The sequence below is a fragment of the Myzus persicae genome, unplaced genomic scaffold, assembly GCF_001856785.1.
Source record: "Myzus persicae strain clone G006 unplaced genomic scaffold, MPER_G0061.0, whole genome shotgun sequence".
Lineage (NCBI taxonomy): Eukaryota > Metazoa > Arthropoda > Insecta > Hemiptera > Aphididae > Myzus > Myzus persicae.
Window position 1 is genome coordinate 191,077 of NW_019101246.1, and position 27,376 is coordinate 218,452.

Below are 27,376 nucleotides of genomic sequence, written 5' to 3' on the forward strand. Positions count from 1 at the left end.
TATGGTGGAATTGAAACTTGCTAAGAATTTAATATCTATGTTAATGTAAACTATTAAGTACCACAACGAAGTAAGTTAGTAACTAACCCCATGTGATTTTTTTTTGCTTCATAAAGATTTTTGAGCCTTTAGCACCATATACAATATATTTATTTATTATGTATTTACACATATTATATCTATTTTAAATAATAATGATAATAATTTAAAAACTGTAATATTTCTTTGAAATGTTTCCACAGTTGTAATTTTTGCTGGAAATTATAAGAGATGTTGCTAAAAATTTTTAAAAATTACCACCAGTTATATATGAGGTCACATGCAGATTTCAAAGTACTTTTGTACTATAGTTATATGCTTAGAATATCTTTTATAAAAGTATAAAAAAAAATACCATCGAAAAACAAAACAAATGTCATTGTAAATTGACATTGTATTCTTATGTATTCTTATGCAACGTAGCTCCAAATATTAAACGGAATCTTGTTATTTTAGTTACCATTGTCGGTAATTTGGTTAGTTTATTAGTATATGATTGAAAAAACATTGGAAGGTAAGCGACGTACATTAATTCCGGTTGTTAAACCCCAGAAATGATCTATGTGAATTGCAAATTTTAACCTTTGTGATTCTTCACGGGATACAATGTCCAATTATTGTACAATTTTGAATAATAATTAATTAACCAAAAATTGAATGGTTTAGTTAACAAAATGTATTATGACATTGCTTTGTGTCGAGGTAAACCCTAAATCGTAATTCATTTTGCACAATTCTATATAAAATAATAAACAATTGTTAATAAAAACTTTACTCCATGCGTTTATAATTATTTTAATCAGATATATAAAAACTGTAAATTTAAATTCCAATTGTTAGAAATTTAAACTCTCTGTGAAAATAAAAACAGGAGTTCGAAAATGACGGAACCAAAAGTTGAAGTCGTAATATCTGGTATTGGAGGCCTTTTCCCGGAATGCAACAATTTGGATGAACTGAAAAATATGCTGTTTGACAAAAAGAATGGAGTGACTTCAGATAGCAGGCGATGGACACCCGGTTAGACAATATTTCGAATCTTAAAAAAATAATATATATATATTTAAATAGGTATCGAATAATAGTAATAATGATTATGAAAATATTTATTGGAGTCATCTCGTATTAAATGTACTGAGTTCATTAATTTGCCACCTCACGGAAAATGTAAATATGTAAGGTGTATTTTACACCGAATTAAATTATTTACTTAAACATATTTATAAAACCTGTACTTATTAATTATAAAAAATAAACATTCTATTATGATATTAACTAATTTAAAGTAATTTATAATCTCATAACAATACATTGACTGGATAATCGTTTTTGAGATTTTGGCATTACTATTATTAAATAGGTAACAATATGTATTGTATACTCGTACAATACGTATCGGGTCCTATATAGTAGAAAGAAGTTTTTTTAATGATACATAATAAAAGTATTTCAAAAACAACAAATTAAAAAGAAGTTCTTTATTTATTTCAAAAATTACTAGCATTTATTTACTTTTTTATAACATCATTTTAGATGTCCAGGATTGTCATTGTTTCATTTTCTAGAAAATAACGGAAAATGATCGTCTTGCCAAATCAAAATGTTTGGTTAGAATGTGATTAGTTTTTGGTAGCTTTTTAAAATTTTCTAGAAATTAATATATATATACAAATTATATCGATGGTATGTAACAATTTTAAAACTCTACAGAAAAAAGTATTGTGTATTTAATTGTAAAATATCTTAAAATGTATTTACATTTATGCGAGTTCGTTTAAAATTATATTATTAATGCAATGATTTAATGTTCCGTTTTTAAATAAAACTAATTTTTCTATACGTATGGTTTTCTTTATGTTGTTGGTACCTGCGGGTTTTATACCCTGAGGAACAGTCATTACGTAATTTACATTTTAATGATCAAATAATTACCTATATGTAGGTACCTAAACTATATTTGAAAACTATATTTTTTTCTCTTTGTCGTGTAATACAACTTTAAATTGCACTTGTAGCACATTATTCATTAAATAACATTTACCAGGCTTACCTAACATTAAGATTAATTCTGTATGGTTGATGTATTTCTTAGGAACACTAGGAACACCACATGGAGTTGGTAAAATAAAAACTCCCGAAAAATTTGACAATGTATTTTTTGGTATACATAGAAGAATGGCTGAGAGTTTGGATGCTTTAACTAGACTCAGTTTGGAAAGATCTGTGGAAGCAATAGTTGATGCAGGTAAAGCCTTCGTGTAACAGTTTATTTTAGTTGAGTTATAGAATTCTTTGAATGCACATTTATATGTATTTCAGGAATAAATCCAGCTGATTTATCCGGAACCAATACTGGTGTCTTCATGAATTCTTGTGTTAGTGAATCAGAGTTTTTTGAAGTTTTTGATACACATCAAAAAGGGTTTGGTCTTTTAGGCCATAACAGAGCAATGCAAGCAAACCGGTTGTCTTATACACTTAACTTAAATGGTGAATTCAAAGTTACTATCATATTAATGGATCAATGCTCATAATTTAAGTTACTTCTGCAAATAGGACCTAGTTACACAACTGATGCAACATGGATTGGTGGATCACAAGGTATTGTGAGAGCTAAAAGAATGATTGAAGATGGAGTAATAAATGCAGCAATTGTCGGATCATGTAATTTATGCTTGAATCCTAATATATCTCTTCAACTGGAAGGATTAGGAAGATTAACAAAGACAAACGAAACTAGGTCGTTTAGTGATGATGGTATGCTTAAATTAATATAAAACTCAATTATATATACCTAATGAATTAATATAAAATATTCAATTATACAACTAATTAATGGATTATTTTTAACTAAACATAATAACTAATAAGTGCTAAAAATAAAAATAAAATAAATTATAGTCCTAAGATTTAAATTATTTGTCAAAATCTAAACTTTAAACATATTTAAAATATAAATGTTTAAAAAAAAGTAGTGATTAAATTTTGATTTAGTTTGCAGAAATAATGAACGACAAATTTTTATTCTCTGCTGATTTCATCCTACTCATAATTCATTACGTACCACATTTCATCGTTCTCCAAACTCGCTGGTAGACTGAAGGGTTCAAACCAAGGTGGCCTTCAAGTCATTAGTATTATCGCAAGGAAATAATATGTTTAAATATATGTTTAGTTGTTATTCTTTCATTAATTTTAAAGTATCTTCCATGTTTCATTTCTCTATGTAAATGTTGTTCGACTGTCGTATATGTTACTAATCTTTGCAGTGAAATCCACCAAAACTAGGAAGTTTTTTTTATTTGATTGATTTAATTTTAGTATAATTAATAAAAACAAATCTGAAATAAAAATACATAATATTGGATACAATATTGTATAGTCCCTATATTTTTTAATATCGCTGTTTGCTTTCCTTTCAAAAAAGGGTATTTTTTTTATATAAACTAAATATATCTTGAAATATTGTATTAAATGCATAAGTATTAAAAATTGTTTTTTATTTTATAAAAATGTTACAATCAAAGTACTACTTTTAAAAATATACTAATGCCTACATTTCGGCTTTGTTATATGAAAATTTAATATAATATTATAATTTACAATCAATTTATTATCTTTGAAATGAAACAGAAAATAAATAAATAAATGTATTATTTTAGCAAATGGAATGAACAGAGCTGAATCTTGTGTAGTAGTGCTGTTGCAGAAGTTATCTGAAGCAAAACGTTCTTACGGAACTATACTAGGTGCGACTGGTATATTTGGAGAAACAGATGATTTATTTTGTCATTATTCTGATCACTTATATAAAGAAATACTATTAAATGCTTACAAAGAAGCTAATATAGATCCGGCAAAAGTTGCGTATATCGAAGGTGAAGGGTTAGGCATTAAGGTTTGTTTGAATTTTGTTAATGATAATGATAATACGTAAAATGTTTTATAAACATTGAATTTAATAGTGTGATTAAGATATGTATACTATTGAATGTATAATTTACATATATTGTTTCAATAGAAAATAGATGCAATGGAACTGAACATTTTGGGTGAGGTATTCTGTACCCCAAATAGAATAGAACCATTAAAAGTCGGTTCCGTAAAGAGTAATGTCGGGCATTGTGAAGCTACTTCAAGTTTAGTGTCAATAGCTAAAGCGCTTATTGTTTTAGACTCGGGATACATACCACCAAATATAAACTATTCAGAGCCAAACCAATCTTGTCCAGCTCTTTTGTCTGGAAAATTGGAAGTGTGTTAAAAATATAGTTTCTATTTCTGAACATTTTAATATCTAAATATTTTTTTAGGTTGTCACTGAAAAAACTCCATTGAAAGGTGAAATAGTTGGTATTAGCTCATTTGGTTTGTGTAATTCTTTCAGTCATATAATTTTAAAACAAAATAAGAAAATTAAAACAAAAGCTTATGAAATTGGAGAAATATTTGAAGACGGTTTACCACGAATTATATATGTATCCGGTCGAAACGAAGAAGGTGTTATCCAGTTTTTAGAGTGTATAAAAAATAGAAATATGGACGAAGAGTTTGCAGCTCTTTTACAAAGCGTTTTTTATAAATCTATGAACGCTCATTACTACAGGAGCTTCACTATAATCCCAGACAAAAATGATGGATCACAAGAAGAAATATCGGTAGGTAACTTATGAATTATTATTATGCCATTGTTATTTGTATTAACTATTATTTACAGTACCTTCCAGCGATAATAAAACGGCCTATTTGGTTTGTATTTTCTGGAATGGGATCACAGTGGAATGGTATGGGAAAACAGTTATTAAATATTCCTATATTTGCTGAATCAATACGCAAATGTGAAGCTATATTAAAGCCGAAAGGTGTTGATCTCATTGACATTTTAACAAACGAAGACCCCAAACTTTTCGATAATATACTAAACTCATTCGTTGGTATAGCTGCCATACAGGTTTATTTAAATACAACCCATGTATTTGAATTTTAAAAGCGGTTCTTTAATTAATGTTTTAAATAGATAGGTTTATTTGACGTGTTGAAGAGCATTGACGTTGTGCCTGATGGCATTATTGGTCATTCAGTCGGCGAATTGGGATGCGCCTATGCTGATGGTTGTTTCACTGCGGAGCAAATGATACTGGCTGCGCATGCAAGAGGTAGAGCTTCGATAGAGACTAAACTCGTCGATGGGTCAATGGCTGCGATAGGATTAGGGTACAATGCCATTAAAGATAGGCTTCCACATGATATCGAAGTTGCTTGTCACAATGCGTCTGACAGCAGCACTTTGTCTGGGCCAACGGCTAGCGTATCGAGTTATGTTGAAAAATTGAAATCAGAAGGAGTATTTGCCAAACTTGTTAATGTTTCTAATATTGCATACCATAGTCAGTTTATAAAACCAGCTGCGCCGACATTACTCAAGTATTTGAAAGAAGTAATTTTGATTTGAAGTATTTAAAGTACAGACCAATCAAACATTATTCTTTGAATAACCCTTTGTCATCGATTATTTTTGTTAATAGGTTATTCCAGAACCAAAGCCTCGATCATCAAAATGGGTGAGCAGCTCCGTACCTGAATCCGAATGGGGAAATGAAGTTGCAAAGTACAGTTCACCTGAATATCACACTAACAATCTTCTGGGACAAGTATTATTTGAAGAAGCTTCCCGTCATATACCCGAAGATGCAATTGTAATTGAAATCGCCCCCCATGGGCTTTTACAAGCCATACTTAAACGATCATTACCAGGAAAAGTGACAAATATAGCGCTTACACATAGAAATACAAAAGATTCAGTCAGATTCTTATTAAGTGCTTTTGGAAAGTAAGTGAATAGTACATTATTTTATGTAATAACTGTCCATGAAAAAAACACTAAAAAAACACATATATGACATATTCATTAGGATGTATAATAACGGTATGAGTCCTAACATTGAAGCATTCTACCCATCAATAAATTATCCAGTTAGCAGACAAACTCAAGCTTTACATTCTATATTTCCTTGGGACCACAAAGAAGAATGGTCATTAAAGAGTATGACGCAGATAGTAAGTTTAAGATTTTAATATCATAAAAACATTTCCCGATTTTATTAACGATTTAATAAACGATAGTAATAATGAAACATTGAATTAAATTCATAACAAAATGTAGCATGTTATACTAGACATTTTTCCACTAAAGTACTGTATATACACCCCCCCCCTCAGAAAAAAATTTATGATTCTTTAATTTTCTTTACAGAAGAAAAATATCTGGTGGCATGCTACTTACACTAATTACGAACTTCGTAAAATCGGTATTTACAGCCGGCTAGGTACTTATTTGTACAATAATTGTTTTTGGTTTTTTGTTTCGTAACCAGTTTTAACAAATACATTAGATCTTTTCTTAATCCAATCGAAATATTGGAAAATGATATTTATCATGATTTCTTACTTGTAATACAAATATCAGTGCATTCATTTTTCCATTTGAGCTTAGTGCTATCAGTTAGTACCACATTAATATTTTTAATTACTTATTGTAAGTTTTAACTTAAGTAATTATTACCAATACTTCTTTTTCAGTCTTCAAGAATTACAGGCGAAAGAAATTTTACGTTACATATAAATAATGAACATATTTTATTCGATTACAAAATCAATGGGCGATTTATTTTGCCTAACTCTTTCCTTTTAGTGAGTTTTGTACAAATTAAAATGATTTTTTCTTAACTAAATGATAAATATTAACACATTTTAAATGTGTAGCTTCAAGTATGGAAATCATTTATAATAATTCAAAATGAATTATATTTTGATGAGATAATTGCATTTGAGGAATTGAATTTCCACAGAAATATTGAAATTGCAGCAAATGGTGAGTACTTACACACAAGGGCGCCCGCGGAAATATAAACAAGGGAGGGATTGGGGGCAAAGTCAAACATTTTTGATGGCACAGCATGATATATTTTTTGTTTGTTTTTACTAGTGAATTAATATTAATTAATATGGCAGGAGGGCAGGCCAACCCCCAGCACACCACTGCGGGCGCTCATATACCTATATTTAACTTATTTATTGAAACTTCAATATAATAATTGCATTCATAATCTGTTACTAAATTAACTTTACAGATATTAATTCAAGCAAAAAAAGTGTATTATTAACCTATTTTTCAAGTTAAAATAATTGTATGATTATTCATTTTTAAGTAGCGTATAAACTATAATAATATCTATAAATAAAATATGAACTCATGTTTTACCCAGTTAGTGTTCTTAAAAAAAAACGAGCGTCCTCATCTGTTATAGCTTATTTAAAAAAAAATCTTTAAGCAAAACTATGAGAATGTATAAATCATAAAAAATATTTTTTTATATATATGTTATAATTAAAGTTTAAATAGGTACAACACATTATAAAACAATGTCTACCATAAATAAAATATTTTCAGATTTTTATTTTTATTAAAATACTTATTTCATGTCTATTTTTATAACATTGATTTTATTCATGAATGACTTAAGTTCAATATTTTATTTTAGATACATTAGAATTCTATTCACTTATACAATGTGGAAGTGGTAACTTTGAAATATGCTTGGAAAATGAAGTAATAGTTTCGGGGAAAATATTACGACCAGACGCTATTGATATGACTCCAATAAAACCAAAGATGAAGTACCTAGATACAGTTTCTGATTTACCACACAGTTCAATTTCAAAACATGACTTGTACTCATTGTTGGAGCATAATGGATATGAACTCGGTGAACAATTTAAGACCGTGACAAATATAGATCTACATTTTGAAGGTAAAATAATGTACATAAAAGTATACAATAATATTTTAAAATATTAATGATTAAACTTTTTTTTGTTTTTGAAATTTGGTGGTTTAAGAGTCTTACTATATTTATTAAAAATATATAAATTATATAAATACCTGTTTTACTATTACAAAAATGCGATTTAATACCCGTAATAGATTTAGTCTTGAGAATCAATTGTATGAATATTATGATTTTTAATTAATTTTAAGTATTAAAATTCTATTATTGCACGATTTTGATCATAAAATAGTGGCGCACCTATGCATGATTTTAAATTGATTATTATGATGGCGGGTAAATGGGCATCAACCATATTTATATTATCATATGTCAAGTTAATGAATATAATATGTAATATCTTTAAATACTTGTCCACTTTTAATTCACATAAGTATCAATTGAGTTATCGCATAAATTAATGTATATTTATATTTATTTTCAAAGAATATCGAGGAAACGTAAAGTGGGACGGTGATTGGATGAAATTCCTTAATGGAATTTTTACATTTCTTATTCACAAAAGTATGGAAACCAACGACAATCCAGCAGATGTATCATTTATTCGTAAAATGTATATTGATCCATCTTATTTTAAAGATTCCATGGGAAAAGGTGAGTGTCCATTTTTAAATAACTACGAGCTGTATTTGTATTTCATTGTATAATTAAAACCCCTACATAATTATATTTTTTACTCAAAGGCATGGTCTAAGTGAACGAACAAAATGTTTAATTGAATAATATTATGTAGATAATCTTATTAAAATATATTTTATTCATATTTAGATGTTCCTATTTATTATAATTTTAATGCTAACGAAATAAACTGTGACGGGATATACATTTTGCATCCAGAAACCAAACCATTTTCAATAACCACATTAAATCCATTTGAACTGCGATTAGAAGAAGAACAATTTGTACAATTAAATAATCCAAATTGTGAGGTATATTGGCCTAAAACAAATACATTTTATTATAATTATAAATATGTTAAATATATATATATATTTTTTCTTTAGAACGAAATTAATTTTATCAATAACTGTCTGCAACTCATATTTGAATGTAAAAAATTTCAATCAAATCCCAACATGAATAATTTCAAAATTTATTACAGTAACAATGATAAAAAACTAAATCAGTCCGTCACACTAGTGAAGCAAATGCTTGACATTCAGATTGGAATTCAAGTTAGTTCTTTATATTCTCATTGTTATTTTTAAAATTTTTACAAATCGTTTAATTTTTCTTTTCAATTATATAGCACACAATTACGAGTTTAGATAAAACTAATCCGGAAAAGTTTATTAACAATGACCACAATATCATATTATTACCATATGATCAAATGACAAATGTTGTTTCTGTTTTAAAAAATACTAAAAGAGTTCATTTATTGGTGTCATCGAAAGAACCAATGTCTAGTACCAAAGAATGGAATGTTATTATGCAACAACAATTGAATGGACACTATTTGGTTTTGATCAAAAAGGTTTATTTTGATTTATTTTGATTGTGAAATATTGAAATAAATGAGTTTTTTATTTTGTAGATCAAAGAAATAAAAATAATTGGTGTAAAATTGGAAAATATTTCGGACCTTCAAAATTTTTTCGAAAACGTTAAAAATTCTCTAGTAGAATGTAAAAAAACAAAAAGTTATCTTTACATTTTTACGAAAGTCGTACCATATGTAAAATTAACAAGATTTATGGAAGAATTGTTACTTAAAAATAAATCAAATAAGATAAGGTAGGTATTATTTTACCAAATCGAGTAGGTATAATATATGTGATCTAAACAAAAAGTATTAAAAAAAATTCTAATGTTTAGATTTGTTTTCTTATTGGACAATTCGGGTCCTGATTTCAATATTGATCATACATTTTATGCTGAACAGTTGGGCAAACAATTGTTTGTAAATATTTATAAAGATGGCAAATGGGGAACCATTGTCAGGAGTCTTGTTGACAATTCCAGTCATAACGTCTCCGCAGACAAAACGATTGCGACTTACATCAGTGATCTCAAGTAAGCATTAAACAGTTTAAATATAAATATTAATTTCATTAAATGATTTTTTCTTTTAAGTAATTCAACTTCAAAAATTGAGAATACAAAAAGTTATTAATAAAAAAAAACGCATACAGTTGTATGAAATTGTATACTTTGTATTATGTTATATTTAAATATACCTATTTGTAAAAAAACAATCCAATCTCTTAATACAAAACAAATAGCTGTAAATGTAGCTGAATCTGTACTATAAATTTTAAACAAAACACACTTATAACTTCATTTAGCTTCTATAATAGGTATACCTATACAATATAAACAATAATGCATTTGTTAGTGAGTACTCGGGTAATCTCAGAAACCACATATGTTTTGAACTATCGAAGCATATTCACATATGAAGTTCAGTTCTCATAGGTTTTTGTTTTGGTTAGGTGCTGAAAAATGAAAAAAAAAATAATTCATTAACAGTACAACATTTTCTAAGTCAGCTATTAGAACTAATACACATACTATGTAAATATACAAGTACATCATAACATCATATTTAAATATTTTGATTTGTTTCGAATCAAATTAATGTAGTAAAATATTGATATACTGTTATAAAAGTTCGGTATTCCCTCATAAATTTTCTATAGGTGATTAAATATATTTTCATATAATATTATAGATTTACTCAAAAAAAAAATACCACTATGAGATTAATTTATTACTAATTTTATATTTATATTTTATACTTTTATATAATTGTTATATTGTAACAAGGTTAGTAATTGTAAAAACAGTCGAGTTCAATTATTTAAGACAATAACTTTTAAAACTAAAATAAGAAGATAAATTGTCAAGTCTCGTTTCCACCAAAAATTCAAAGATAGTAATATTGAAAATACGATATTATACTGATTTTTTTCATATGATAGCTTATGCCTGAAATATAATTTTGGGGCGATTGTAAACTCTCCCTATGTTAAACTTTTCCGGGTCTACGATACTTCAGTACTACGAAGCCAGAAGAGCATGGGGCATTATTCGTATATCCAGTTGGTAAGGTTCAAAAACAGGGTTGAACATGGTCAATATCGTTTTAAATATTTAAATTAAAAATAGGTTAACGGTAATAAAATATTTGAATTTTAAAATTACAAATACAGGTTAATGGTAATAAAATTGCTAATACATATTTAAAATGGTAATCACAATCTCTGCAGTATAGCCATTCATAGTGTAGCTATAATATTTAAAACAACTCTATCACGCTATTACATATTTACTTCAGGTAAACATAAATTTTGACCCGGGAGAGTTTACACATTTCTATCAGGCAAACATAATATTGACCCGGGAGAGTTTACTATCGGGAAAGTTTACTAGTTTTAAAAATTGGGAGAGTTTTCCACCTCCCTAATTTTGAATATGTCCTGTACAAATTAAACCATTTAATTTTTGTATTTCAGATTAGATGGCCTGAATGTCAAGTACTTAGGAATTAACTTCCAGGATATATCTGTAAATAATAATATGATAGACGTAAGTGACAATAACAATATTACAGGTGTTTTATAAATGAGCTATCTACAATAATTTAAACCAGAAGTTCTTAAAATTTTTTTTTCCCGTACCACTTAAGTACATTATCAATCAGTCGCGTACCACTGATGATTAAAAATAGAAAGATACAAACTTTACATAGTTAAATACGTTTATTTTAAATAAAAATGCAGTAAAATACTACAATTTAATTATTATTTATTTATTAATACACATTTATTAGTGTTTAAAAATTATGGTATGAATTAAATAACAAATTTCCAATGAGAACCATAAATTAGTAGATTTGATATTAGCGATGAAATATCTGGTTCAGTGTTACTTAAGGTCTTCCGTGTACCAACTTGTAGTCTTTAACGTACCACTGTAATACGGTTTGAAAACCGATGATTTAAACTATATGAGAAGTGCTTGATCTAAAAACCTCAATTTTAATAGTTTAAAAAAAGTATGAAATTTTCTATTTGTGAAATATGCAAGTAAATATTCATTTAAGTCATGCCATTTATCCATTTGACAAAACCAAAATATTACAAAAGTTCAAAACTTTTATACTAGATGAAAGATATTGATACTGTTGTGTATGGATATAATAGACTACATTTAAAAGAGTTAATGTAAAATATTAAAATTAAATATTTATGGTTATAGGAAACTTTGTGTTCACCAAAGCCATACTTAGAACATTTTTTTTGAGGTGGTGGGGAGGAACGGGTTTATGGAATATCATTAAAAAAAAAATTTATGTTCAATTTACATTAGGTTTTGTAACCCGAAAAAATTTCAGGGGGGGGGCAGATTAATTATCACCCAAACATTTTTTCATTAATTATAATCACTGACATTACAGACGCATAAATAAGCTTATGTTATTTTCTACTGAATAAAAATGATTGATTACAAAAAACGTTTATCTTTTGTGATAATTAAAAAATATATATTATGTCTTTCGATAGGTATAATACATATGACTCGTATTTACACGCAATATACATAAAATGTGAATTATGCTAAATTCAAAAATTGAAAATACACCTAATATTTTTAAATTTAGACTAAAATTGAATATTATTTGACATAATAACATATCCAAGATTATATTATCTAAATCATATTTTTATTTTTTAGAACGAACTTGGTCCTTTGGAATATTCTGGGAAAACGATTGATGGTAAGAAGGTAATGGGAATTGCGCCATTTGGAAAAAATGCATCTGATCAAATTTCACCGGATCCACATTTAGCATGGATAATTCCATCGGACCTGACGTTTGAAGACGCTGCTACTATTCCGATGTCTTATTCAATGGTAAATATTTCCAAATGAGACTATAGTATTTATTGTCAATTACATTGTTAAACATTTAACAAACATATTTAAATAATGTCATGGTGTTTTGTTATTATTTTAATCATTGGCAGTCTAATTTTGGGAGTAGGTACATTATTAATTTACTATTATTGATGTATATTGTTTTAGTCTAATTTAAAATTATCATTTTTGATAGGCATATTATATGCTGACTGTTTTAAAAATATCAGATGAAATATTTGAAAAAACGATGTTGGTAAATGCTGGGTTCCACGCAGTTGGACAAGCAGCTATTGCTGTAGCTATATCGTTAGGATACTCTGTTTATACCACAGTTGAAAATAAAGAACAATGCACACTACTTAAGAATAAATTTCCTTCGGTAAGAACGTCACACTTTCACCATAAATGAGTACCCATAAGACATTATTTTGAATAAACATATTCATAATAATTCAATATTCACTATAATTTAAAGCTTCCGGAATCCAGAATTTTCTGTTATTATGAAAATTTTGAAGTGAAACTTAAAATGGCTACCAAGGGAAAAGGTGTAGCCATAATTGTAAATTGTCTCCAAGGCCACGATTTTTACGCAGCGGTTCGATCAATAGCAAATCATGGATCATTTTTTCAACTGACTAAAACTGCCATGAAAAATAAAGAAAAACTTGGTAACATTATTGCTAATCACCTCATGGTTCACGTACTTATCTATCTAAATATTATCTCACATTTTAGGACTGCTTGTTTTTTTGAAATGTATTACGTTTTATGGTGTTAGTCTAGATAGCCTGTTGGCAGAATCTAGTGAAGTTAAACAGGACATTCAGAATGAAGTTCAAAAAGGAATAGATCTCGGTATTGTCAAACCGTTTGATAGACAAGTTTTAACTGGTCCTTGTTCAAGAGAACAAGCTATACAATCATTGCAGTATGCTATTTATTTGAAATAATTTGAGTACAAAATGTTTATTATTTTTATATTTTATCTTTAAATTTAGCTTATCATCTCAAGGAGTAGAATCTAGTCGAGTTGTGTTGGCTCTAGAAGAAGAAAAGACATTAGGAAAGTTCTTAAAAGGATCAGATCTTGAGAAATATCAATGCTATTCTAATCGAGTATATTTAATTGTTGGTAAGATATATTATTACCCATTGATAGTACAGCATTTGATTGTTAGTCTAAATCTAAAATATTCAACTATTTGGTTCTGTAGGAGGTAAATATAGTACTTGGATCGATATTGCTGAATGGATAGTAATGAGAGGAGCTCGAAAGATTGTTGTGGCGTTAAAAAAATACTCCATGTCTACCACTGCATCGAGGAGGTATTTTTAAACTAATTTTCGTTATTTTTCTTTTAAATATATTAGGTAAACTAAGACATTGAGATATTGCTTAACTCGATACAATATAATTATGCAGGTTTAATTTACTTATATCACGCTATCAAAATGTTATGATACAAATAGTATCGGATTCAAACTTGAACTCAAAGGAAGATTTAATTCTGTTATTAAATGATACAACAGCAATTTATCCTCTTGGAGGAGTCTTTTTTGCAACGTTGGTAATTATATAATATATTTAGATAACGTTTCTGAATTAAAATTTTAAATATTGTAAATTGGTTTAATCATATTGATTGTTAAAATAGTTGTTTTAAAAGAAAAACGTATTTGTTTTTGCAAGATAGAAACAGAATACATAAATAATAATATTTACCTATATTTACTATAATACTACAATTAGTTTTATTGTATGTATTAATGATACCTATATATATTTTTTTTTTAGTTTTAAGACATAAAAAAATATTTTTTGCTGATGTTTAGTTGTTCTAGCTCAGATTCTGAGTATCAGATGCTAGTTTTGACACTCTGGCTTATTTTGAACTTCTACTGATATTACATTATATTAAATAGAATTTTTAACTTTAATTTAATAACATTAATTATAGTTACTGTTATTAATTATTATACATTTTATAACATTTTTTTTTATCAGATTCAACTAATAAATAATAATATTTTAAAATTTAAATACATTACCTACATATTAATATAACTTTTTACAGAATATTTATGAATATTTATTAATATTATTTATTATTTATATCATTTATATTATTTATACTATTTATTATTTATTTATTAATATTTACAGAATATATATGATTATTCTTTTTTCACATTCTGTTCATAGTCCTTCAGTATTCTGTCCATTTTTAAAACACAAAACTGTAAGTAACTGGTAATTAATATTTTATTTTTATTTAAATAGAGTGATGAAGAATATAAGATACGCAACATTCAATATGTCCTTGAAGGCGATCCATCTTTTAGGAACCTGAAACCTTTATTTGTTTGTATTATGAGTGGTGGACAAAACACCTGTACAGAATTAAGAGCAAACGGTGTTTGTCCAAATACCATTTGTCTTTCATGGAGTTTAGTGACTTCGGAACCAGATTTTTCTAATATAGTGCCATCATTAGATAAACTTTTATTAAGTGTCGATAAAATTTCTTCATCTACAATAATATGCACTGAATATGACAAGAAGTTGATTGGTAATATATTTTTTATTTTACAAATGGCGTCGTTATATAAAGATGCAAAATTAATAGTTCGGAATAATAACTATGAATATATATGACTTAAAAATAAAAGAATTAAATTTTCGAATTAATTAAATGAAAAGTATCTACCTACACCAGCGTTTCTTAGGCTATCGAACGATTGAGAACGTTATACCTTTTTGGCCGAACGATTGAGAACATTTAAAAATAACAAAGAATTTACCACCGACCCTAAAAAAACCCAAAAAAGAATACGATTGAGAACGAATTTACGTGCAACGTTGCCATATCATTTATTATTTATTATTTAACAAATATTCTAGAAAAAAGTCATATGTAGTATAAATATGTTTAAAATTTTTTAAAAAGTTTAGTATTATAAAAATATGTAATAAATTGTAAAAAAAAAAGTAAAAAATATAATACATATGTATAAAAAATGTAATGAAAAATGAGTTAGGTACCTATGTATTAGTTATAGCGGGATAGCGTAATCCAACATAACCTAACCTTACGTTTATGCGAGGACTAGTGCGACGAAGTTATTCTCTCGTATATTTGGTATCTAAGTTATAAATAAGATCCGATAAACGTCCGATAAATATTATACATCAACCGCATCAATCGTTCAGCCCAAAAGGTATAACGTTCTTTATCGTTTGATAGCCGATTATCGTGCTCAAATTATCTTTCGATAACATTTGGCAACGTTGGAAAAAAAAAGACATATCGAGCGTTCTCAATCGTGTTACCAAAAATGACGTTCTCAACCGTAACGTTCTCAATCGTATTTCACCGGTTTCTTAAAGTGTATTCCGTGTAACCCCGGGAGGTCACTTCAGGGTTCCGTGAAACTTGTGGTTTTTTTTTCAAAATCTTAAATTTTAAATGTTGACACATTATTATAACTTTTATTGAAAATAATCTTTACATAAAATGACGCATTGAAAGTATTGAAATAAAGTAGAAGTTCTAATTGTCAAGCTGTAATAACTTATTGTTAAAAGCTTAATACAAAAAAGCTAAAAAAATTTGGGGTTTCAAGAAAAAAGTGCACATAAAAAAATAGGGTTCCACGGATAGAAAAGCTTAAGAAACGCTGACCTCCACAAATAATTAAAATAAATATTAAATTTTAAAAAAAGGATATTATTTTTCATTAATATTTTTGTAATCGTATTGTGTCTTTAAAAAAAGCAATTATTTTTGTTCGAAAGAGTACATTTTTATTTGAATAATTATTTCGAAATACTATCTCATTATCGATATTCAACTATTAAATTAAAAAAAAAACCCATTTTTCTATTTTGAACTTTTGTAGCAAGCAGAGAATTTTATTCGAAACTGATTACGGAATTGCCTGGTTCTATTGATGAACTGAACGCTTTTGGAGACACAATTACGGAAGAAATTGATTTTATAGAAGTGCCTACAAAGAGTCCCCGATTTGCAGATTCCATAGGTTTGCCTGTGTTTATCGTTACAGGATTTCTGCCCCAAAGAATGAAAACAATTTATGACAATCTAATTTATCCAGCATTCGAAGCAAGATTGCCTGAAACTATAGAGTCCATTGAACACGTGGCGAGAATACTCGTACAGGTAATATCATAACAATACTTTTTATCAATTTCTTCAGCTTTAATGATTGTTTACTTATAAGCCACTGAATCAATACATAATTACAGAAACTCAAATCGATCACCAAATGCGGTAATGTTTCTCTAATCGGTATGTCTTGGGGGGGTGCTGTGTGTGTGTTGATAGCACAACTGTTGGAAGCAGATAACATTGCAGTGAGCTTAACACTGTTGGAAGGTATACCAAACGTATTCCAAGAATGGACGAAAAGTCTGCTTCAGTACGGAAGTATTAATTCTAAATTGTTATTGAACTATTTTCAAATCAGCAGTACGGTAATAAAATTTTATTTTTTCTAACTACCAGATAACTTGTAATGTATCATAATATTACAATTGTCCAACGGATACTTTTAGATGGCCAGAGGAATATCTACGAAAAACGGTTGGAATACAGAGTTACCTAAAGTGTTATCGTCAAACAAATTGTTGACCACTGATAAAACTTTAAAGGCATTGAATGCAATACGTTCTAGATTAAGCACTTTGTTTGAATTAAGACCACTTCCCAATAGGATAATCGCAAAAGTCAAAGTGGTTTCTAGGACTATTAACGTTGAAAAATCAAAATCCTATAAACTAGAAGAAGTAAGTATCTAATGATTGTAGTTATTAAAGGTACCTAGTGATTACAGTGCATAAAATGTAATTCTTACTTAATCTAACCCGACTAATTACCATGTCATAAACAGTCATTAATGTCCAAACTTTATAAGAATTTCCCCCAAAATCAGATATTATAGAAAACAGATGTATTCTACAAGTAACTATTTCATAAAAATATTTTTATTTATTTTATTGATTCAGATGTAACTCATGATATATTGTACATTCTATCAGTCTTGGCTGTTTGGATAAATTACTTTTAAAAATCATATTGTTTATTTTTTAGTTTTGTGTTCGAGACCCCGAAGTTATTTTGTTTGATGAAAAAGACTACGAAAAAATGCTATCTGAAAAGAAACTATCTCAATTTATAAATAATAACATATTACACTATCATCCAGACACCAACGAAATTCCAATCACAGAATTATACAAACGCGCTGAACTTAATGCTATTGGTCTTTGTTTAAATTGAAAGAAGTACTTAACTAATTTTTATATGGAATTTATACATATAAGAAAAAATCTATGTATTATTTTTTTTATCGCTTATAAAAATATATTTCACATGTTTCTTTCAATTGCTTATTATGTAAAACAAAAAAGTGAAAATATTTGATTCAATTTATGTATAAGCGTATAACAATTTTTATACTTTATTTCCTTTTCCAAGCTAACTATTCTCTAATTTGTATCATGTAATTTTAAAAATTTATATTTTGAAATTTCAATATTTTTGTTTAAGTGATATTATATAACTTTTAAAAACACTCGAAAGTTTTATTATTATATTAATAGAAACTACTTCATTTAAAATAAATAGGTTTTTAAATTATTTTGTGGCTTAATTATTCAATTTATTACATGTTAAATATTATACCCAAATTGTTTACTAGTATCATGCTTCAAAACTTATAGTTATAAACTCAAATTGTATTTTAGTTGATATAATTTTGTTTCTACCACACTTATATACATATAAAATAATAGAGTCGTATTAATAATAATATTATGCTAAATGATAATTGTTATAATTAATGAGACATATATGTGAGCTTACTAAGTATTACAAAATTAGAATAAGTATTCGGAACTTGGGAGTAGTTGGCAAATTATTATTCAAAATAGGAAAATGCGAGATAATTTGCGAAGGTGGTTCGGGCATGTTGAAAAAAGAAGTAGTTGAAACATAATAGTGAAGAACTGATTTTAATCATACTACTTATTTTTATGACTCAAATAGTAATTATTAAAACTACATTTTTGTAACTTTTATAAACAATATTTATTAAACACTTTAATCGATTTATTAAGTATTAATATATTCGGTTTTCACCAAACCTTGTTAACATTCTACGGTAAAGAATAATTGAATTATATTTATCGACACCTATTAAATACAACACTTACCTATACTATGTATTTAGCTTCATAAGCCACCAAAATCTAACCAAACTATGTAATTGACTACTATGTGTATCACATTCACATTATCGTGCAGGAACTGCAAATTGTGGTTAAACTTAACTGCAGTTATGCTAGAGTTTCAAATGTTTTCGTATTGAAACGTCGCATGTTTGCATCTTACTATAATGTTATTCCGATTTATGTTTAGGACATCATTACATCAATGAGTTGTAAAGCTGTGGTAGCCGACGTCAAAGCATGCACACAGTTGTATACCTACTAACAATACCTAATACAGTTGTTACTAATTGCATAACATAGTAATTAAGATGATATTTTAACAAGACGTGTCGCGGTTCCTTGCCTACTTAAGTTATAATTTAGAATTAGAACAGACATAGCTGGTGACCGGTGAAAACATCTCCTCAAAAATATCTTCAATTTAAAATATATCCAGTAAAAAATATCTATGGTACAAAATGTCTTCGTTTAGAAATATCTGGTATGAAAATATTTTAATAATATGTATATAAGTACAAAATAAATGATTTATTATAATATATCCGACTGTATTTATAATTCAGTGACTCTTACGTGTGTTCAATATTATGTTTGTGACAATTTAAAATTGTGGATTATTCATAAATACCTAATACAATTGTATGTAATAGTATGTAATCAAATTAGTGTAATGCAATAAAAAAATAATAATAAAAAAATAAATATAAATTCCAATCAAGATACAATTTAAAATTTAAGATTTTGGGTTATTCCCCTTAAATATTTTAGAGATGTAATTTCGTTGTATTGACTTTAAACAATCGTTCATCATAATCAATAATCATTGTACTTCTTTCCTTTTTTTGACTTTGTTCACCAAGGCAGATTGTTCCATTTTGATCTAAACATTAGGTAATTTAGTAATATTTAATTAAATACATCAATATTATATAAAATACCTCTCGCAATGACTGTTCTCGCTTAATACAATTAATAAATTTATAAACCGTCACATGATTTGCTACAAGTCCACTATTAAATGCATGATGCCAATCTTTAACCGCTTTATTGGTCCATGGTTGTTGTTTGAGTTTTAAATCATAACAGTTCCACCTGCGAAAATCAAACTGCGAGGAGTATCTCCGATTGTTACCATTTGGTAGTCCAATCCAAGTATCTTCAAAATAATTAATTATTGGAGATAAAAATTCTTCATTTTCCAAAAAATAAGTTGAATCTATAAGTTTTTCGAAAGTTCGAACAACATTAATTTTTGGAATAAACGCCAACGCACTCGAGAATCGTATTTGCATAGAAAACTCAACTTCACCACCATACATATTTTGTTGTAAGCCACAACTTTGAAATGTCGAACATAAAATGTTGTGTGAATCTTAGTGAAACTGGAACTAGCTCAATGAGCGTCAGCGTCAAATGTTCCCTATTCGGCCAAAACTTACTGTTCCCTTTTCAGCCACTGTCCCTTTTCGATCAGTAGTTTTTTATTAACACTATTACCTACAACTAAACATTAATACTACTACTATTTTAAATTTTGACCTCCCGAATGCACCAACTAGATTCACATTCCTACCAGAAAAGTTGCTGTTGATAAACATCGAAGCACTTTTAATGCCGCAAACCGTGATGACAGACACACAAAAAAAAAAATTAAATAAATAAATAAAAAACACACATCATTGTAAAATCAATACACTCCTCTCAGAATCTAAAATATGCATTCATGCCCACGGCAAAAATAATAATTATGATGAAAAAATAACATTCATAAATATGTCAAAAATAATAAGTAGGTATGATAAAAAAATATACACTCATGAATATGTCAAAAAAAATAAATATGATAAAAAAATATACATTCATGAATATGACAAAAATAATATATATGATAAAAAATATACATTCATGAATATGTAAAAAATGAAAGATTAAGTTTTATGTATCATAATTGTATGATATTCGTTCGACAAATATGCAACGACATATTTTACTATTTTTGTAGTCTTCAATGTAAGCTTCATTCGTCGTTGCCGTTCTACATTTTTTGCATCACGAGGTTTTTTTTAAATGTTGATACTTCTAATTTGTATGTATTTATCTTTTGAACTTCATTAATAATGATAGCTAACCAGCTCATTATGGATGGAGTATGTTTATAAAAGCTTTGATTGAAAAAGGAGTGGAGCGACTCTCATGCATTAGTAGTTATGGTCAGACTTGCCGACCCAGCGGCTCGATATTGAGGCGGAAATAATCTCTCTTCATTTATGAAATTGTCTGTCAAGTAATCACAGTATTTTTTTAATCGTCCGTCGTCAGGACAATTCGATATAAAATATTAAAATCATTGACAAAACATTGTGATACTTCATGTGGGCTTAAAAAAAATAATCCAAAAGTGTGTCTAATCCATTGTCCTATTTCAGATGACGTATCATTATAATCTACTGATAATCCAAATCCAAATTGATGTACACTTCGCCACCAAGCTTGGGTCAAATGGAATCTACAACCCACTATTTCAGTGTCAGGCCAAACGTTTTCAACAGCTTTGTGAATTGTCGCCATTTCAAAGTCCATCGCGACCAATTTTAGGAGAATTAATTTAACAAATTATTTATTTTATGTAAAGTATATACATATGTTTATCATAACTTTTATTTAGTAATAAACAAAATATAATGGGAATATAATGTCCATTTTTAAGTACATGAATGGTAAACATTTGAGTAAAAAATCGAGGGCAAAATTTAAATGTACCGTCTATGTATATTGAATCTATTTCCAATAATAACTTTAAATATATAAATAATCACGTGTTTTTCTATGTCATTAAAAATTAAAAAGGGCTCACCTTTTTTCGTCACTGGTTTCATATCGTCTAAAGCTTTATGTACTCTAGCGAGGTCATACGGTGTAGCAGAAATAATTTTCTTACGTTTTTTATAAATATTTTTTTTTATCCTTTTAATGTCTATAATATTAGTATTCAATGACGAGGCTTCACATATTTTTTGCATGATAATTTTTTTTGGTCTAGTATGAAGATCATTTTCAGCTTTTCTCTTACACTCTGCATTAACTATTTGACGATTAATTCAATTCCTTGTATATTAACTATGGTTTATGTGTATTACATTATCGGTTTCAGGTCAAATTGTATTTGTTTGATTTGTATATAATATAGCACCACACTTACGATCAATGCACTTCCAACGAGCTGTGTCGTCCAATTTTGTATTAACTTTTGAAAATGTATCATTTTGATGAGATGGAAACGATAAGGTATAACATATTGGTATAACTCTATGCTATACTACCATACTATACCTACTCTATCGCCTCGTTATACATTATATTATATGAAACAACTAACATAAAATAATACTGGTTTATCTGTATTTCAGAAAAACAAACTATAAAACTATAAAAGTATGAACCGAATTAAACTTACGTTGAAGAATGAAGACTATAAAAATTGTAAAATTGCCAGTTATTTTATTCAGTTATTTTTTTACACACTTTAAAGTAATAATGTAAATAAAAAAACTACTGGCCGAAAAGGGAACCGCCCAGCTTAGCAGTGACATAATTGTGGGGGGATTTGGGTGTCGTATGGGGGGCATGGCCTTTTTTAAAAATGGTCTATCATATTTATGTACTTATTCTACAGTATATTCTATAGAAATAATACAAAAAACCCGAATCTCCGTGCCAGCTGTACACAACAAAGATAATAATATTAGTTACTACATAAATGATCAAACAATATTATACACACTAAAAATAACTGATGGGTTTTTCCACATTATCGGATTATTCGAATATTCGTGACGACTATCCGGACTCCGATCTCCATCATCAGTCCTCATTCGGTAATAATCGGCTCTATCAGTTTCTGTCACGTGATAGTGTCTGATGTGTAATATTGTGATTTGTGAATTACATTAATATGTTATTCATGATTCGTATGAAAGTTCTTACGACACGACTTAGGTACTATTTTCTTATTTAATATTTATTTTGTATTCGTTACTATTCGTGTTCTATGCACTTTACCAGATACGTCATCTCCAGAACGTATGTTTTCAAATCTAAAAATAGTGAAAACACATTAAGAAACGCAATATCTGAGGGTTGAATCTTAATTAAAATATATTCAATATTTGTCATAATATAGGTACTTTCTTTGCTAGAGTTTAAATTTAAGTGTAATGCTTTACTTTTTTATTCCACAGAATCGATTTAAAGGTTTTGCTATGTTGACTGTTCATAAAAATGTTCAAATTGACCCGGAAGAAGTGCTTAATGAATTATCATTAAAACCACGTAGAGTGGATCTTTTATTGTGATATACCTAAGTGTAGGTAATTGTAATAGGTACCAATAAAGTTCATGTTTAAATATAGATGTGAGTATCTAAATAATATGTTATTACTTATTTCAATTTAAAAAGATGGTTGAATACTATTATTGAGAAGTGTTTTTATGGTTAAAAAAATTGAGGGGGGGGGGGGGTTAAAGAAGGAACGTACAAACATTTGATATGTTTGTCATACATGACCAAATGACGGCACTGTAGCTTAATCGATAGTCGATAGGTCATAGCTGTCTGTATCGATATAGTCGTTACATCGATAAAGTCATTTATCATGGTTTATAATCGCACTCGTAATCGTGAAAAAAATTAATAATTATTGTCTATGGGATTATTTTTTAAACATTATTACTGAGACATTTTGTACCATAGACATTTTTTACTTGAAATGTTTTAAATTAAAGATATTTTTGACTAGAGATATTTTAACGGCATATATTTTTGCTGAGATATTTTGACCTGGAACCGTAGTGAGTTGGATGTACCATTTAGTACATTAGTATTTCAGGACGTGGTTCAAACTAGTAACTACTTTCTAAACTTTCATGACATCTCTAAAAATAATCTCTGAATTTTGGTCTAAATTTATCGAGTAGTTCTAAAAAGAAGTTTTGAATACTTTAAATCCCCGTTGTGTCCGTCAGATATCAGTACATAAGGTTAGGTGGGTACGGGTACTAATGTTAGAACCGTGGTTTTATTCAAAGTAAATCCATACTACTAGTAACTGTAGTATTAAACAACTATCAAAAATTGAAAAATGAGTATTTCATATAGAATCATAGTACAGCCAGTACTAAAAAATAGATACCACAATAAAATGGTTACTATATAATTGTTTTAAAATTATATGATATAGAATTATAGCTTATTGCGGTGAAGTATTAAAATACGTTTAGAAACCGAGAATTCAGCACGCTCGAAGAGTGAGCTTTTCTCATTTGTTGAGTTTATAAACTACAAATCAAGTTGTATACTTATAAATACATTTTGTTACAAACATGTTGTCATACTTTATGGACGTTACATTTTATTGTGAATTTGTAAAACAATAAATGAATTAAATAATTTTTTCTTTTATTTAAAAAGACTCCCGTTGCAACATAATATTGTGGTGGGTTGGAAAGTCTATACCGATTTTAATTATTACATTTATTTCCGTAAGCAATGGCCACTTTATTTTATAAAAACAAAAACATTATTTGATTTTTGTGAGCCAAAATGTAGTCCATGTGTGGTGACTGTGAGAGTACTGTTAACCACTTTATAGCAACCAATAGAGGTTGAAAAACGAACCAAAGAACACTCCCAAAGTCTCAATGAAAATATGTCGAATGTCAATATTTGATGTCAAGTCTATAAAGCCCATACAAACGCATGTCCATTTTAGGTTTCTAAACAAATATGTTTTCCCCGTTACGTACGTCTGTCCGTCTGTTATTTACCAATTACCATTATACATAGTTACGATTGTTGATATTCAGATATTTTTTCACTCTCCGTAGTTATTGTGTATGGAGTATGGAATTTTACTAAGTAGTCATAATTATTATGGTAAATTGCGTTGTATTAATAGGTAACTCTGGTTTAAAAAATAGGAATTTAACACGATCACTGCAGAGTGATCTTTCCTAATTTGTTTATATGTTATACGTTATACATAATTTAACACATAGATACCACCCAATACCAATATAAGCATTTCAAATTTATTGTTACAGATTAATGTATCGATAGGTACTTTGCGATTCTCTTAGTTATTTGGTGTACATAAGTATAACTTTTAGTTTTTTACAACGGAAATTAAATCAGTCATCACCCTTCAAAGCATCATATACCATTCATCGGCGTCAGTGGTCATTAAATATTTTCCACTGAATCAAATGACACTGAATTACAAATTGTAACCTTTATAAATATTATTTAAATTATGAATGTATTTTCATTTAGTTACGATCAATGACCTGCTGTTTATTTGATTACCACATAATATGTGTTCTTAAAATATTTTATAGAATATTGGGTAGTACGTCTTACACTGCAGGTATAATTGAATTATAGTTAACACGAAATTGTTTTTCAAATAAAATTATGAAGATATTAATATTTTAATAATACATTGTTGGCGATGGAGTGAAAAAATATAGCTGCTATTTATGTTATATAAAATCAAAGATTTGATGTCGAAGAAATCCTAATAGAATATCTTGCTTGTTACAGAAGTATTTCTGTGACATTGGTTAATTAATTGTAGATCGTTGACTCTTGAACGACCTGATTGAAAGTTAAAAATAAATTGTTGATTATTATTATCATAATATAGCGATTTCTTACAGTCAACATTTAAAAACTTTATTACTTATAAAAGTTATAATTTGGAGTCATCGCTTTCTTCCAAAATCGAAGTTTCTGTTCGAAGCCGATTCAGTTTTCACATTTTTCGGCATAGCAAATTTGACTTTTTTGATTTTGGTACCCTTGTTTTAAAAAAACCCACCTCTTGTATGATTCAAACTTTATTTGAATCGTAACAGTTAAGTATATTTTTAGAAGCTGAATTTTTGCTTATATGAATAATAAACGGTATATTATATACAAAAATAGTTTTTAATTATTAATTTATTAATATCTAAATTATATACAAAAATCAAGTTTAATATAAAATGTTGAGACCTACTCCCTGTAAGCAATGCTTTTATAGGAGGAACTACCTTTTTGTTTAATGACAATGTGGAGAGGCTATTAGGTACATTATTATATTCATTATTCACTAAATTCTGTAACCATTGATATTAATTTAGAAAAAAAATTCTATTTCCGTTTTATGAAATAAAATCCTTGTGTGAGCACATTATTGAAATACAAATTTAGTTTTTACTTACATCATGAAACAAAGGTACCTACTGTTCAAATTCCAAATCCTTTCCTAATAGTTTAGGCTTTGCGTTATTGATCCTCCGGTCAATCAGAACAAACGTAAGATAAACTACATATAGATAATATTTTCATAATCGTGAATCGATGCATTTCCTCCATTAAGGTAAAGAAAGGAAAGATTACGTCAGTAATAGGTACATCATACATGTGACAATTACAATAAAGTTTTGGTATGAATTAGATTATTGAAATCACATTCCACTTGAAAACTCAAAAGCATCTATGCAAATAAAATTAAAATGAATTTTTTATATATATATATATATATTTTTTTTTGTAATAATTAGTAACTCATAATATTATAAAATACTCTATGTTTATTACGATAATTACTTACAGTAAAAGCCAAATTGTTACTAAATTCTAAAAACTGGAATTTGTTATGACGAAAAATATATATTTTCACACTAGTCGTGAAATGATTTGACGGATTTCGGTACGTTGATTTGGGCGGAGAAGTAGAGCACCCAATGTTGGATATGTAATGAACAATTTCGATGTTTTCGATTTTTTCCATGTAAAAATGTATGAAACATTATAAAACTGTGTGGTTAGAAATATTAAACAAAGTATTGTGTATTTACTATTTTAACATAAATTTATTGTAAATATAAAATATGCATTACATGTGCAACCCAGGGAGAAAATAAAGCACATCTAAGTGCATCTATAAAATATGATTCAATTTGGAATATACATTATACTATATTTAACAATTGAAAATATTGCTTGTGTAAAATTTTACAAGACATGTTTCAATACTATATCTAGGAAAAAAAATTCATTTTTTTTAGTTCATCTACATTAAGTATGAACGCGATATATTCTTAGTGATGATGTTCCCAAACTTTTTATTGTACGACCCATTTTGGGCAATAAAAAATACTATTTTTTGATTTTTTTAAAAATTGTATTTTCTTTCATGCAAATCGAGTGTTTTTGTTCTTCATTTCTGGATGGTTTGTATCAATATGTCGATGTAGCTAATTCAGTCACATACTCTCATTAGCAAGTATACAATATCTACAAATAACACGTCGTGGTCATGGATCT

General features: G+C 27.8%; 1 protein-coding gene across 1 annotated transcript; it reads left to right on the forward strand.

The window, feature by feature from the left end:
* The first annotated feature begins 703 nt into the window (after positions 1 to 703).
* Positions 704 to 18,064, forward strand: LOC111028334 (fatty acid synthase-like). The gene is made up of 33 exons (XM_022306946.1): positions 704 to 1,059; positions 2,132 to 2,284; positions 2,359 to 2,529; positions 2,596 to 2,796; positions 3,702 to 3,937; positions 4,061 to 4,294; positions 4,353 to 4,697; positions 4,757 to 4,990; positions 5,057 to 5,476; positions 5,565 to 5,869; positions 5,952 to 6,096; positions 6,619 to 6,729; positions 6,802 to 6,910; positions 7,581 to 7,850; positions 8,313 to 8,480; positions 8,655 to 8,815; positions 8,891 to 9,061; positions 9,136 to 9,363; positions 9,424 to 9,623; positions 9,705 to 9,902; positions 11,345 to 11,417; positions 12,567 to 12,746; positions 12,946 to 13,131; positions 13,228 to 13,423; positions 13,491 to 13,683; positions 13,754 to 13,887; positions 13,970 to 14,081; positions 14,179 to 14,323; positions 15,037 to 15,325; positions 16,656 to 16,936; positions 17,023 to 17,250; positions 17,332 to 17,562; positions 17,867 to 18,064. The coding sequence occupies exons 1-33, from the start codon at positions 921 to 923 to the stop codon at positions 18,053 to 18,055; spliced, it is 6,636 nt and encodes a 2,211-aa protein (XP_022162638.1). The 5' UTR covers positions 704 to 920; the 3' UTR covers positions 18,056 to 18,064.
* Positions 18,065 to 27,376: the final 9,312 nt, after the last annotated feature.